Source organism: Drosophila pseudoobscura, chromosome X (genome assembly GCF_009870125.1).
Source record: "Drosophila pseudoobscura strain MV-25-SWS-2005 chromosome X, UCI_Dpse_MV25, whole genome shotgun sequence".
Classification (NCBI taxonomy): domain Eukaryota; kingdom Metazoa; phylum Arthropoda; class Insecta; order Diptera; family Drosophilidae; genus Drosophila; species Drosophila pseudoobscura.
This window is the reverse complement of record NC_046683.1, coordinates 16800372-16815602: the sequence shown is the minus strand read 5'-3', so window position 1 is coordinate 16815602 and position 15231 is coordinate 16800372. Positions and strand designations below refer to the sequence as shown.

Here is a 15231-nt window from a genome sequence, read left to right as displayed (position 1 = left end):
GCCTCTTGAATTCTTCTTTCGACCAGCACGAATTCTTCCTTCAGTCGAATTCGGATCATCCCTAATCACAGAAAATGGGTGTGTTGCTTTCTCGTTCTCTTTAACAGAAAATCATATGGAGAGTGAGCGAGAAAAAAAACCGAAATTTTTGAATCTGCCTGACGATACCCGTTTTGTTCAGTCCATTTTGGGCGTACGATTCGAATCCCACCGGATCGAGTGCATTCGAATGAAAGCTAGTATTGGTTGAGCACAGTTTAAGTAAAGTCAGATCAAATGACTGAAGACTAAAAAGTGGGGATAAGGTTCCAGTGGTAGCTCGGCACCCGCCCAACTATCCTTCACGCCGCATTTGGCTTTTGCCAGCCAACCAGTAGTTCCCCTGGGCCATATTTGCTGCCTCATTATCACACAATAAATATCGGGCTTTGACTTAATTGCTGCAATATTAGCAGAGCAAAACGTAACTGAAGCTGAAACTGAAAATAAGACGGTGACAGAGAAGAAATGTGAGTGATAGCTGCCATGTCTGACATGTGTTGGCTCGATTTTCCATTCGCTAATTGCCTATTATGCCCGAGTCGGAGGAGAACTGGAAATGCCTGCGATATATAATTGAGGCGCCGTTCACACGATAAGGCGGCAAAGATCCGTGGAAAATGTTCGCGAAAACAAAGAAGTGGAAGTGAACAAAGTTGAAAAGTGGAAATGGCAGCCGTTGAAAACAATCGAAGCCACTTGACTGCCGGTGCCGTATGGGGGCAGGAGCTACGACAAGGTTTTTTGTCGATCGCTATTGAAGCGGTTGGATGGCCCAGACCCCGACACCGACCCCCAGATCCCCGATCCCCGATTCCCGATACCAAATTGAGGGAAACCAGAAAAGCGATGGGCATGCCAGCAGACAGTCCGACAGCCAGACACTGGACATGGGAGAGTGAATCCCTGGGATCCGATGAGGAAGCTATTTGCCATTCGCCAGTCGCGAGTCGCAAGTCGCGAGTCGTGAGGTTTGAAGCCGAAGACCCCCAGACCCGAGGCCTGTATCATGTCCCACACATTTCCCCATAATTGGCCCCGACGATGGTTCACTCACCACCCGCACCGCCTCCTCATAGCCTGGGCGGCTGTTGGGGCGGTAGTTCGGGCTCTGCAAAACTTTTACCAATGAAAGTGAACGTGTTTGCCGCAAAAAGAGACAGACGATCGTTGCAGTTGCACTTGGAGTTGGTGGCAACCTCCACATCGTCGTTGTCGTTGTCGTCGCTGTGGCTGTGGCTGTGGCTGCCGTTCGGAGCTGTTCCGATCCACTGTCTTGGGTGAATAACTTTGTCGATCGCCTGAACTTGCATCAGGCTGCCAGCGACGTTCGCCCAGGCAACATCGTCGAGTCTCTACTATTCTCTAATTCGCCGAAAACTGTGTGCAATCAATCTCCTTTTTATTTAGTGTCTCAATCAATTGTTGAGAATGTGATTATCTATCGACATATATTTCTGTGCATCCGCAAATCACACTGACCCTGGACCCATCCTCAATATGAACATGCTCGGCTCGGTGAAGATCCACAAGAACTCGCGCCGGAACTACTTCACCCTGAGCTTTCAACGTTTCGATATCTTTAGGTGTAAGTGCAACAAATGTGTGTTTTGAAATGAAAGGAAACCCAGACCGCAACAAAAGGATAAGAAAAGACTGATCTAAATGTCTCAGTGTTTTATCAGTTACTATCATGGGATGATCATGGGACTTTGAAAGGATGCTACTCCCATTGTGTATGGTTGTACTTTAAAAATTAAATTCAAGCTAGTGCTGGCTCAGTTTTCTCTCACTTCTTTTGCTAAATATTACCAAGAGTCGTATACAAATATAGGTTTAAATATTTTGCCATTCTATCCCGATCCGTACCCTTTGGTTAGCATCTCCAGGCCTCCGACTCTCCCCCGACTCTCCCCCTGTCTTTAGTTGTTAGTGTTGTAAATATTTGGGGGCATATCGCCAATCCTCAGCAGACATTGCACTCATGAAGCAAATTAATCGAAGCCCAAATCGAATAGCAATTGCAATTTCGAGTTTCACCGTGACATGGACCCGTTGCTGGCTGATCGGCAGAGTTGCAGGAGTTGACAGGTACAAACCGCTTTGCTCAAATTGATAGATAAAATGTTGAGACATGTTCGAAACATTCGCATTTTGTTTGCTCGTTTTTCATGTCGCCAAAAAAACGCAGCTCGATTGCGATGCAATGCATAAATTCAAACCAAACTGGCTCGACTCGATTTTAAGTGGTTTGCCCATAGACAATGGCTGGCTAGGAGCAGGGGTAGGGGTAGTGCCACCAGAGTGCAGCCATGACCGTCACCGCCATATGAAAATCCACATCCACATCCACGTAATGGCCATGATCTCCAGACGAAACGAGTTGTGCGCCGCAGAGCCGTGAAAGTTGGAGCAAGACGTTGGCGAGGACTCGCCGCGATCGGGTTTAGCTGGAGCTGGAGAGCCTGCCACAGCGGAGATTGTTTTTGCCCAATTAAGTTGCTTGTGGCATGGAAATTGAATCAGCAAACACAAATGGTTTCCATGAAAATCGGTGGTAGATTACATTTCTTTTTCAAAGCGATACTCCCACGACAACTTCAACGAGAGCAAAGAACTGGGCACTTCCGTGTGTATCGTTGGCCGTAAAGGCATAAAAAAAGACAATGTTGGGTGGGTCTTATGTGTCTTAAAGGAAGTAGGAAGCTAAGCAGCATTTCAATTAAGAGATATCCCGATGGAAAGGTCAACCTTATTGATTGAAGACTTCTTATCTGGGAATAATCATTACGTACATAAGTCTAGCCGTTTAAGGATATTACGTTAAAGTCTTACCTTTAACCGATTGGTACTTTTTCCAATTGATTGGTGACCTACGATGGGCAAATTGAAGTGTACAATAGACTGTGACTACACTCGCAGAAACTCAGTGCCTTTGTACCAACTCTTTGAACAATTGGCTTTCCCCTTCTTCAGAAAATTTCTCTCAAACACGACCTGGATTTCTATACAATTTATAAATTTGAAAATTATTATTATGTATAGCGTGGATGCCAATCAGTCGTTTTTCTAAGATGTTTTGTCTGAGCATAATTGAGTCTGAAACACGTTTGGGGCTTATCAGGCGGCACTTATGTATATACATATTCATATATGTGGGTGCAGACGTACCTCCGTCTTATCTTTGACTAAGGTCGACTTTTTTCTAGAACCTCAGACAACGGCAGGCATATTCCATGGTAACTTTGGGACTAGTAATCAGACACTTATCTAACATGAGCCATTTCCAGCCAGAACTGCTTTTATGAATTGTACAGATTAATGTTCATTATCAATCAGCATATAGTGTCGTGTAGGCAGTGTATAGTCCATCAGGAAATAGTCCATCAGGAGGAAGAAGGTAGGATCTATGGGGAGAAAATGTATTTTATGATGAGAGAGACTCGTCGACTCTACTGCATAAAAAAGTGTTGGGTCGTCGTCGTAGTCCTCCCGATGCTTTGCTCATATCGGCTCAAGCTAGCGAAGCGAGTGAGCAGGGGTTGGCGAAGGCAAGCAAAGCGAGTGAGCAGGGGGTTGTCCCATACAAAATCTGCCTCCTCTTGGCCGAGATCAGACTCTGGGTTCATTATATATATCGTACGTTGAAGTACTTGTTGCTCCGTTGGCCTCCTTCCCGCGGGGCCGTTTTGGCCATATTTGAATCGGGCTAAATGAAACGTATTTGTGTATGCAACTAGAGCTCCAAGTCCACTGGCAGTGTGTTCTTGTGGCGCTCTGTCTGGTGAAAGGCGCCGCGTCTCTGCATACGCAATGAACTACTGTTGTTGCCGCTGAGGGAGTGGATGTTGTTGGCTGCTCAAGCGAGCATGACCGGGGCCGGAGGAGAGAGGAAAGAGCCGTGATGACTGCTAACCCACAAAAAACTAGCGACGAACGAAGCTCATAAATAAATTTGTTCAATTTCAGCGAACAAGAAAGCCAAGCTGCTCAATGGTAACGCCAATCCGGCCAACAATCCAGCAGCCGCCCAGACGAATGGAGATGCCAACGGGGGCGGCGGCGGCGGCGGCGGTGGTGGAGGTGGTGGAGGGGGAACTGGCTCCCAGTCGCGTAATCCGAACGGCAGCATCTATGGCTATGCGGATGCTCCCAAGTCGCAGAGGGGCGGCAACTACCAGCAGACGACATCGCCCCACTACCCGCAGCAGGCCCAGCAGCAGCAGAACCACCATCACACCTACACGCCCAGCCTGTACGGGGGCGGCTCCTCGGCAGAGGATCACTACGAGCTCACCCAGCAGCAGGCCCAGTACGCGGGCATCTATGGCGAGGCCGGGAGCGGGGTGCCCGGATCGGGTGGCGGCCGCACCGGCGGACCCAACCTGGTCAACAAGCAGCTGGTGCTGCCGTTTGTGCCCCCCAGTTTTCCCAATAAATCACAAGACGGCGTCACGCACCTCATCAAGCCGTCCGAGTATCTGAAGAGCATCAGCGATAAGCGTTCGTGTCCATCCTCGGCCCGGTGAGTAGTCCAGTCCAGTCCCGTCCAGTCCAGTCCCGTCCAGCCTAGTGGTTCGTCCCCCCCACGTCCGTTGGGGCACTGCCACCACTTTCAATTAGCAGATGGCAGCCGATTTAATTTGGCTGAACATCTCGTGCAACGGCACCCATAATTAGTGCAGTGGCAGTGGCAGTGGCAGTGGCAGTGGCAGTGGCAGAGGTACAGTTGCCTCGCCTCAATTAGCCAGCCAGCCAGCCAGCAGATGGATAGGAAGATGGAAAGATACTCGCGACTCGTACAAAGAAAGATGGATGGTTGGTTGGTTGGCTGTTTGGATGCAGCTTGGCTGCATCTTGGCAATTAGCAGCTTGAGAGAGAGAGAGAGAGAGTGTGAGAGAGAGGGAGAGGGGGACGGAGACGGAGACTCGACTCAGTCAGCCACTTCCTCCGCCGCTCAAGAGTGCATGAAATTTTATGCGTGCTAGTTGTAGATGTGGCATGCCGCTTGCCACGGCTGGAGCTGCAACTCAGTTGCAATCCGAAGATGATACTGCGCACACGCCACGCCTGGCGCAGGTCCGAGAGCCAGACCAGACCGCAGGGAAAGTAGCCCCCACTAATCGACGATCTCCCCGTTCTCTTTCTGTTTTCTGTGCAGCTCCACGGATACGGAGGACTATATGCAGATACAGATTGCCAACCAGCAGCAGCAACAGCAGCAGCATCCCCAGCAGCAGCACCAGCACCCACAGCAGCAGCATCATCACCATCACCAGCATCCACACCATCCCCATCATGGGATGGGGGAACAGCCGCCGCTGCCGCCGCCGCCACCGCCCTTGCCACACAACATGCCGCTGCCGCCCATGATGATGCCCCTGATGAACGGTGGCAGCGACTCCACCATGGCCAGCAAGTCGCACAAGGCCAAGAAGCCGCACGGCGCCACTCCCAATAGTCAGGACACTGCCACACGGAAGCAGCACCAGCCACTCTCGGCCATCTCAATACAGGATCTGAACAGCGTCCAGGTAAAGCCCCTCCCTCTGCCCTATATCCCTATACCCTATACCCTATAACCAATCCAATCCCATTCCAGCTGCGACGCACAGACACGCAGAAGGTGCCCAAGCCCTATCAGATGCCAGCACGGAGTCTGAGCATGCAGTGCCTCACATCCAGCACGGATACGTATCTGAAATCGGATCTGATCGCGGAGCTGAAGATCTCCAAGGACATACCGGGCATCAAGAAGATGAAGGTCGAGCAGCAGATGGCCAACCGCATGGACTCCGAGCACTACGTGGAGATAACCAAGCAGTTCACGGCCAACAACTATGTGGACCAGGTGAGTTCGACTCGATCCCCCAGTGAATCCCGACCTCGGACTAAGGGCGTTTGTGATGCGTGGCAAAGATCTACTTGCAGATACCCGAAAAAGATCAGGCCGGCAATGCCATACCCGACTGGAAGCGTCAGATGATGGCCAAGAAGGCTGCCGAGCGGGCCAAGAAGGACTTCGAGGAGCGCATGGCCCAGGAGGCCGAGTCGCGGCGCCTCTCGCAGATCCCCCAGTGGAAGCGCGACCTTCTGGCGCGCCGCGAGGAGACCGAGAACAAGCTGAAGTAAGTTGAGTTGGGATTGGGTGAGCGTGGGTGAGAGGACGGCCGGGCTGGCAGGGCGGAGGGCAGGGCGGACTCTTCTCTGACCGCTGTGTATGTGGCATTTTCCAGAGCGGCCATCTACACGCCCAAGGTGGAGGAGAACAACCGCATTGCGGACACCTGGCGGCTGAAGAACCGCGCCATGTCCATAGACAACATCAACATCAATCTAGCCGGCATGGAGCAACACTACCAGCAGATCCAGTTCCAGCAGCTCCCCCCACAACAGCATCCCCAAGGTGGCAACGGTGGCAACGGTGGCAACAAGGAGAACCACAGCCACGGCCACAGCCAGGACTCCAAGTGTGCCTCAGAGCCGGAGCAGGTCGCCCCCGACGCCGCCCTGGAGCAAGCCGTGGACCAGCCCCTAGACCGTGAGGCCCACGAAGAGCGGGAGCGGGAGGAGGACAACATCATCCCCTGGCGTGCCCAACTGCGAAAGACCAACAGTCGCCTCAGCCTCATCTGATATGATCTGATCTGATCTGATCTGATTCTCCTCTGAGTCTTATAAGTGGTGCATTTTTTTTTTGTTTTTTTTTCCTAACTTAACAAATGTGCAATTATAAAATGATAACTATACCATATTATAATATTATTCTAGCTTAAGACTAGGCTTTGTTTCAAAACTTCAAATCCAAGGCAAGCTTAAACCCAAAAAGGCAACAAAAAGAAAGGATAACCGCGAGGAAAAAAGACGAAAGATGTGAAAGTAAAAGTAAAAGTATATAGAAACCTAACTTGTACGATAATCATACAATATTATTACTTATTACTCTTAACTCTTAAATATTATTATACATACATACATGTAATGTTTTTAGAAAGCTATTGTTATTCCTATCTGACTTGTGCAGTGCCGAAAGCGAACCGATTTGCTCGGATATATATTGTAATTGAATATCGTTTATCTGCATACATACATACATATATATATACATGTATATGCATTACATTTTTGGTGTTGTACTTTTAATATTAAATTTCAGAGTTCTTTAAACTATTTTTAAATATCGTGCATACATCCATTTGCTTTGACTCGGATTGAATTTAATATATAATGGCATTAATTTAATTGCTTCGGTTAAGATTTTTTTTTATTGTTATTTGTTTTTATACTCGGCTCAACAATTTTACCTATTAATATCTGAACATACACATGCATATACACAAGTACATACTCGTAAATACATATACAAACAGATGATTGAATTAATAAATACATATCATATGAATAAAACTCAAAAACAACGCGTGTTCTCTTCAATAAATACTGGGTATTCCACTCCTTGGCACAGCCTTTGGAATATGTGACTCTTCCCTGGACCAGGCTTTTCTTTCTGATTTCTTCCTTGCGAAGTCAGAAAAAAGCCGAAAGCAATGTCCCATTCTTAGTTGATTTCATTCAAACACAACATATTTTATAATCATACATATATGTCGAATTTAAATAGGGTCCAAGTTCTTGATCTTTTCGTGGTTTCTTTGAAGAATCTATTACTCAGAAAGTATTCAAATATCTTGAATGACAACTGCTCTGGAAAATGGATTCCGTTTTTGATATAATGCTAATGCTTTCTGTTGACCATGATAAATAAAAGCTAATTAGACTCCAATAAGTGCCGAAGATAGTATTATTTTTCAGGAGTTCCTGAAAGAGAACTGCCCAGGGCTCAATACCCTCCAGAAGTCCTGGTTCGACGAGGCACAATTCCTGGTGCGCCTGCCGATATGTTTGCGGACTGACTAACATCAAGGACCCAAGTCAACATCTGAGTCCAAGCCCAAGCCCAAGGTTAAGCCATGAAGGCTAAGACCCAGGAAGACTAGTAGCGTGAGCGACCCAACCAGCTGCGTCGCCAACAGCTGAAACACCGCCCAAACATAAAGCCCCGCCTAAATAAATGATCTTCTTTCTGCTTTTTATAGTCTTCCTCACCTAACATTACACAGCCCCAATTATGATCGTAACATGGTCGAAACTTATTTGAAAAACTCAACGGATTTGCTTGAAACTCGTCACTCGAAGGCTTTTGGGGTCGCTGATTACGAATTTGATGGCTTCTTCTTTCAAGATGTATTGAGTCCGTTTCTCTTTAAAAGACCTATTTACAGGAGGAAGATGTAGATGTAGATGTAGCCAGGTCGGGAAATTATAATTCTTCAGTGAATTGGAGTCGCCATTTTGAATTTTTGAAAACTGACTTCAAATTCGTAATTATTGACCCCGAAACATCCGGATGACAAGTTTCAAGCGAATCCGATGAACTTTTTAAATACGTTTCCACCATTTTTTAATCATATTGATTTTTCGAGGTTGGAAAAACTAACCTGACGTGATGGCGACCTTACATTCGTGTTCAGGGCCCCAAAAATACATAGGGATTCATTAACAGAAGCAAAAAGAATAAGAAAACATGCAGAAGCCCAACTGGAGCACTTCAGATTGAAGTGAACCCCAAGCATTGGTCGACCTGTGGCATATAAGATGCCTGCCGGATGGTCGATGCTGTGAATCAACCTCTGGATCGTCGTTCGGTTCCTGCATCGCGTGTAACTGTTACTTTTCTGCGCTGTTCTCCTGATTTACCACTCAGAACTAGATTAGAATATACGGCAAGGGCCGCGGCTCTACTCTTTCTGGAAGGGGTAGGCGTAGCCACTGCAATTTCCTTTCCTCATTTTGGCTATAATAATTATCCGATCTGGTCCAGATTTAGTAATATTGTAGATACGGTTATTCTCTATGTTTCTGAATTGACGATGATTCTGTTATCTTGTATGGTTAAAATTGTAGCACTTGTAGTAGTGTGATATCACAGGAGTCTATCACAGGTTGCTCTGCCTCTTATACCCTAAGACGGACATATATACATGGCTATGCCGACTCGGCAATTGATGTTATTCAATAATAATAGCTTGGTGCTTTTGTCGTTCAGATTTTATACATCCAACTGAAGAATTGATTCGACTGGATGACCTTTATGAATTCCTATTCCTAAATGAGATCGAAAGCATTCTACTAGTAGTATTCTTCGATAATGTATAGCTGTCAATGCATCGATCGCTCAATGAATATTTCGATGGAGACTTTTCCAAGGGTTTTGTTTGTCAAAAACTCTTATGGTTCTAAAATTAAACGAAATTATATTGAGTAGAGTGTCGTAGGATAGTTATCGATCGGCCCGGGAGCTACCCCAAGTCCAACGAACAAAGTGCAGGTGCAGCATGGGCCCGACACGCGTGATAAGACCAGATCCACTCATTATGTGCGAGGGCGAAGTGTTTGTATCAGTTGGAATCGATCTGGAGCTGAAAAAGATCGAACCGCAAACAGAATTTGGCACAATGTTCGGTACTATCTGAAGAGGAGATTACACTGGCCCACCACCACTGAGAGGTGGCTGAGAGGCTTCTGTGTTCTGTGTTCCCGCCTTTGTCTCCACGCTGCATAGATAGTGCGAAGTGAGTTTCGGACTTTGGGTGGCTTAATTAAACGTTTTCGGACCTCCTAACTGTGTACATATCAATCGCATATTAATTTACGAAAATATCTGTACAAATGGGCATAGATAAATCGGCGCAAACAGCAACGACACTCCACGCGTGGACACTCTGCCGGCTCCGCTGGTGATAGGCCTGATACGGGAGGGTTTTGACGTTTTGCCAGTTCAGCCGTACTCAGGCGTCTATATAAGCAAACCCCACGGTGCTGGAAACCAACATTCGTCAGTGAATCGCCAAGCAATATGAAAGCCATCACCCTCTGCCTTCTGGTTCTGGTCTCGGCCAGCTGCCTGCTGACCACTCATGTAAGTCTCCAAACCTATCCGAGCTGGGCTGAACTTTAGAACATTGAATCCTTTGCAGGCCAATGCTGTTGGCTCGAGCGAGAACTTCGACTATGACCTCGAGATTGAACAGCTGCTGGCCGACCTCGAAGGCGACCTCGACTACATGGGAGTGGCCGAGCAGGGCTTCATCCGCAGCTGCCGTGGCATCCTACGCAAAGCTCTGAAGGGTATCCGCGGCACCAACTGCATCCTGAAGGAGACCTTGGCCGTGCTGACTGCCTGCACCACCTACGTCGACGCCATCGATAGCTGCGGCGTGGCCGTGCCCAAGGATGTGGCTAACATTTTGAAGACCGTCAAGTCCATGATCACCATCTGCAACAGCATCATCCACCTGCACTCGCAGCTGTGCGCCACCGAGGACACCACCACCACCGGCACCGGCAAAACCGCCACCAAGTGCTTCCTCAAGCTGTTCAGGGCCACCATGTCGCTGGTCAGGAAGATCAACACCACCCTGAAGCTGGCCAGCAAGCTGCCCTCCGACACCAGCTCCTGCTTCGTGGGTGCCACCAACACCGTGAAGGACGCCTGCAACGCCTTCTTGCCCAACATCGATGTCTGCATTGATTCCATGTAAACATTTTGAATAAAACACGAAAAATAAATATATATATTCAGAGCAAATCCAAGTTCGTCTTAGATACATATACGGTGTCCCTGATCTTGAAGGGACCCATCTACGAGGCTACGTCTGTACTCATTCCGTGTGCGCTCTGTCTGGAACCGAGAGACCGAGAGACCGTACCGAGAGACTGCAAAGGAAGTTTCTGAAGTTTGCACTTCCGCCTTTGCGCTGTTCCATTCCTTTGCCGTCTTATAAGTGAAGATGTCTCTTCTCTCGAGGATCGAAGGTCCATTGCGGCTCTGATCTTTATCTTTGACCTTCTAGTGGGTAGCATCGATTGCCCTGACCTGCTTAGTAGGATTGCATCCATGCACCCTTTGTGGCTGATCTCCACCGGAACAATTATGGCTTTAATGAGCCCATTTGTAGGAACCGTCGTCTGCTTACAGATTTCTTCCTGAGCTCAAGGATCTCAGCGACACTCCTGTGATATCGGACGTTGACCGTTTCGTGTCAAAATTTCGCCACACCCCCTTCCGCCCCCACAAATCGCAGAGACTATTAAAGCTAGAGTAACTAAATTTGGTATCCACACTTCTGTTAGATCTCACTCTAAAACGTATATTTCCAAATTGTCGCTCAATGTAGCCATACTGCCAACGTATCGGGTATAAATGTAGAGCTGCGGTCGCCGCAGCAGCTCACAACGTTCCCTCTCGTTCTGTTCTCTGTTCTGTGAAAACGCGTTACACTCTCGGAGCAAATATATTTACATTAATGATAAAATTTGATTGTTGTTTTCTCTCAGTGTAGCAAAAGAAATCAGAGTAAAAATTCCCATTCCCATTAGCGGAAAAGTATACTCTATCTAAAAGATACTCTATCCCATTTTTCCTCATATATGCTGTTTTTAGTGTGTTTTACATGAGCTCCCTTGAGTCGTTCAATAAAAGATGCTTCTTTAAAATTTCTATAGTGCAAAATGCACTTTTAATAAAGCTCTGAGGGAATGGAATGGAATGCCAGGTGGACAGTCGACCAGATAAGAAAAGATATTGATTTAAGCACCAAATCGCAGCAAATTTTTGATGCCCACCGACAGATAATATTAAAGACAATACAAACAAAGGGAGCTTCTGCCGGTGATTATACCGAGTACATATAGGCAATACCTGCACAAAGAAATGCCGAATGTATTGTTTGTTTGTTTGGGAAAGCCAAGCACCACGTATCAGTAAGTACCCAAGGTGGCTCTGTGGTCAACACGGATTTTATTATTGCTTCAGGATTGGTACGGGTAGGCACTGCCTGTCTAGGAGGTCAGCTTGGAACAGTTGGAGATGTTCTGGGGGAACAGGGTGTAGTAGTTGGTGAGGGTCGTCACCGCTTCCTTGACGCAGGCACCAGCATTGGGGGCAGTCTGGGGCAGTTTGCTGGCCAAAGTGATCACATTCTGGACCTGTCGCCTGAGCAGCCACACCTGGTGCAGGGTCTTCAGGAAGCAGTTGTGTGTAATCTTCTGGTCAGCGTCTTCGGCCGAGGCACAGACAGTCGACTTGTAGTTGATAATGTTGTTGGCGGTCTTGATGATGTTGAGATTGGCGTTGATCAGGTTGGTCACGTCCTTGCTGGCCGTGGTGCCGCAGAGGACGACGTCGCTGTTGAACTGAGTGGCGCTGCCCTTGATGCCCGTCACCCACTTGACGATGCAGTTGAAGCCCTTGACAGTGCGCAGAGACAGTTCGATGCTCTTCAACAGGATCCTCAGGACCCCAAAGGGCTCGATATCGACCAAACCATCTTCGGTCACGTCGTACAGCTCCGGCGACATGTTCTCATTGGGGTATGGCAGCACCAAGGCATTGACCTGTACAGGTTGGACCCCGCCCCACAATTAAATACTTTGATCACTCTCCTCCCACAGTCTCACTTACGCCGAGCAGGCACAGGCCCAGGCCCAGGAAAAAAATGGTGAACTTCATGCTGGTTTCGGTGCGTCGAACAAACTATGCCGACTGCCTCCGCTACCGGTCTTTTTATACGGCTATAATATATGCCATATGGGGCGTTGATAAGCCAAATCGCTACCATTTGATCTTAACCGTATTGGGCGTAGAACGCTAATTGATCTATCCCCTCATTTATAGAGCCGAAATAGTTAAGGTGCACAAAAACAAAGAGCTGGAGATACGTCGTATCAGTATATCCGCGTGTCTGTCCGTAACTGTCCTATCTATCAGGCACCGATGACCAACGGCTAGCGGATGTGCGCACCCGATACTCAGATACTTCGGGGCACAGCATAACACTAGGCTGTTCGAAAGAGCCAAAGCTGAGCAAATCGCAGCCCTCCAGGTCTCGGCCTTTATAATGCAGCATTCTTTTCGGCGGCAGTCGGATGTGTGTCTATCCATTCATCATAATGGTAAAGTGTATGTATTTCAAGATACTTTAGTATCTGAGGAGAGATCTCAAGCATGGTCTCAAAGATTTCTTTGATGCCAATGCAAATTGAGTGTATTTTCAATACAATATTCATAACTACAATCATATAGATCATTGCAAAAATTTCAAAAGGATATATTTTCAGGTTTCCTGTCGATTATGCGCACCCATCTCATTGATATTGTTGGGGCCTATGATATAGGTGGAAAGAATAACACGATAGTATTAGTATAAGAAGGTTGTAACAGAACCGAACAGACTATTAATTTTATAGTAAAGGTCTTCATAACACAGGGTGTTCATGGCAAGTAGATATGTGGTACATTTGTATCAGGGGTATTTCTTATTTAGTTGTCAGATGTATTGTCACATCCAACAGATAAGCCTGTGGCTTCCACAATCGCTCGCTCATTCGATCTCCATTCAGCCAACACATCATCGAGAAATTATTTCATTGTTTCGGGTGTAGGGACCTCAACGTCTGGGCGTGAAGGACGTTCGGCATCGGTACTGCCTTCACGGCCACAACTCGATTCAGGAAACCAACTTTTTTACCAATACATAATACTCACATACCTTACTAGTTATAAGTAATTGTATTGGTATGCTTAGTTCTCTTAATAAGTTTAGTTACAATTTTCCTCGTATATTAGTCCAACAGCTATCATTCCTGCATGTTGGCGTTCGGTTCGGCTATGCGCCACGCGTCATGCGGCAGCGCCCCTCGGTCGGTTGGGCGGTCCAATTATTAAGAATTGATGAAGCATAGTTCTCATATTATTTATGAAGCTTGGCCTTGACTTGAGTGATGGTTTTTCCCGCAAATAAAATGCTTAAGGAACACACAGGAATTAACTTATTTCCGTTTTATCGAAGTGCAGGAATTAACAGTATAGCACAACTAGCGCTCGAGCTCGCTCTCTCTATGTTTCTCCCATCGAAGTTATGTCCAATGACCGACCAATGCCATTCCGACATTTACCTAAACCAAAAATATATACATATCTGTCACATAAGTCCTATTCAAATGGCCAAAAATGATGATCCCGAAGATCGTCCTTTGTCGTAGACTCCTAAAGACTCCCCGAGTTGGGGGCTGTGATGGTGAAATTGTCTATTTCTTTGAGAGGATGAACTTCTGACCTCTGGAGGATCAGACAAAAACAATCAAGACCCTAGTCGGGGGCAATCGATTCATGCAGGGCTTTCATAAAAGGTCATTTTTATAATACCAAAAAATGAGTAGGGCCTTCGGGCATTTCTACTTCGAAAATTTATAATTAAAAATTCAGATATCATTAAAAAATGGTTATTAAATGAAAAATCTTTCTTTATTGGTGCACCGATATCTAGAAGCTTTTGGCGATGCATTTTTGTTTATTTAAAAGGTAAAATTTTCTGGGACAATATAAATTTAGTTTCAGTTTTAAGGATATTCTTCAGGGATCATTAGCTCAATAGATTTTGCTTGCGACCCATTTTACAACACGATTAGAATGCAGGCACATGGGTTTGACAAAATTGCAAGCTTCTGGCTTAAGTCTTATCTTTTTATAAATACAGAACTCTTCCATGATATGTCGAAAAACCGAAGCAAGCTAATCGACGATCTAAGTTCCTAACTTGATAACCCTTGACGAATTTGAAAAATAGCGATAGTCTAGGAAGAAGTTTCACGTACTTTTGTACTTGAAAGAACAAGTTGTTAGCTTGTTAATGGATATAGGATATAGGTCCTAATAGCACTTAAAATATCAAGTATAACGCTGACATCCAAAACACTTCCATGCGACACCTGTACACTTCTCTGGCCAGAGAATGACCTCTCTCCCTCTCTTCCCAATGGATTAGAATTTAGCAGTTTGGTTTTGATTAAAATGTATTATTTTCTTTAAAGAGAACACACATACTCCCCTAATGCTTTCTGCTTTCTGCAGGTGTCCGTGCCAATGTGATTTCTATCGTTGCCCTTCAATGGAAGCGGCATAGTCGTGTTGTCACCGGCCACGTGAGAACTGTCTTATCAGATAAGCTTTCCGATAATAGCATGGAGGGTCCGAAACACCGTATACCTAGAATGCGAATCCCCAGTGGATTGCCAGTCGATTATGGGTCGACTCTCCTTATCGGCATGGTTTTATGACGGAACTTGGCCGC

General features: G+C 46.5%; 3 protein-coding genes across 7 annotated transcripts in view; 2 read left to right on the top strand and 1 right to left on the bottom strand.

Moving 5' to 3' along the window:
- The window catches only part of f (espin protein forked), a 53235-nt gene extending 46301 nt beyond the window's left edge, over window positions 1-6934 (top strand). For 3 of the 5 annotated variants that reach the window (XM_033382402.1, XM_001354579.4, XM_033382403.1), the window contains 5 exons: window positions 4009-4564; window positions 5202-5574; window positions 5643-5891; window positions 5960-6168; window positions 6277-6934. In XM_033382402.1, coding sequence (XP_033238293.1) covers window positions 4009-4564; window positions 5202-5574; window positions 5643-5891; window positions 5960-6168; window positions 6277-6676 — 1787 coding nt within the window. In that variant the 3' untranslated portion in view covers window positions 6677-6934. Of the gene's footprint in view, window positions 1-1524; window positions 1628-4008; window positions 4565-5071; window positions 5120-5201; window positions 5575-5642; window positions 5892-5959; window positions 6169-6276 lie in introns of those variants that run through there. The other 2 variants (XM_033382404.1, XM_033382405.1) reach the window with 2 other exon arrangements.
- A 2938-nt stretch (window positions 6935-9872) lies between these two features.
- Window positions 9873-10688, top strand: LOC6901231 (uncharacterized). Its single transcript, XM_002133896.3, has 2 exons — window positions 9873-10019; window positions 10078-10688. Exons 1-2 carry the CDS (start codon window positions 9957-9959, stop codon window positions 10639-10641), a joined length of 627 nt encoding a protein of 208 aa, XP_002133932.2. The 5' UTR covers window positions 9873-9956; the 3' UTR covers window positions 10642-10688.
- A 1140-nt stretch (window positions 10689-11828) lies between these two features.
- Window positions 11829-12697, bottom strand: LOC4815216 (uncharacterized). Its single transcript, XM_001354580.4, has 2 exons — window positions 12564-12697; window positions 11829-12496 (listed from the first exon to the last, which is right to left on the bottom strand). The coding sequence occupies exons 1-2, from the start codon at window positions 12609-12611 to the stop codon at window positions 11942-11944; spliced, it is 603 nt and encodes a 200-aa protein (XP_001354616.3). The 5' UTR covers window positions 12612-12697; the 3' UTR covers window positions 11829-11941.
- Between the last annotated feature and the right edge of the window lie 2534 nt (window positions 12698-15231).

Coding starts and splice junctions, on each gene's coding strand:
- LOC6901231 (XM_002133896.3), top strand. CDS start 9,957: ATGAAAGCCATCACCCTCTGCCTTCTGGTTCTGGTCTCGGCCAGCTGC. Junction 10,020..10,077: donor GCTGCCTGCTGACCACTCAT/GTAAGTCTCCAA, acceptor AATCCTTTGCAG/GCCAATGCTGTTGGCTCGAG.
- LOC4815216 (XM_001354580.4), bottom strand. CDS start 12,611: ATGAAGTTCACCATTTTTTTCCTGGGCCTGGGCCTGTGCCTGCTCGGC. Junction 12,497..12,563: donor TGGGCCTGTGCCTGCTCGGC/GTAAGTGAGACT, acceptor CAACCTGTACAG/GTCAATGCCTTGGTGCTGCC.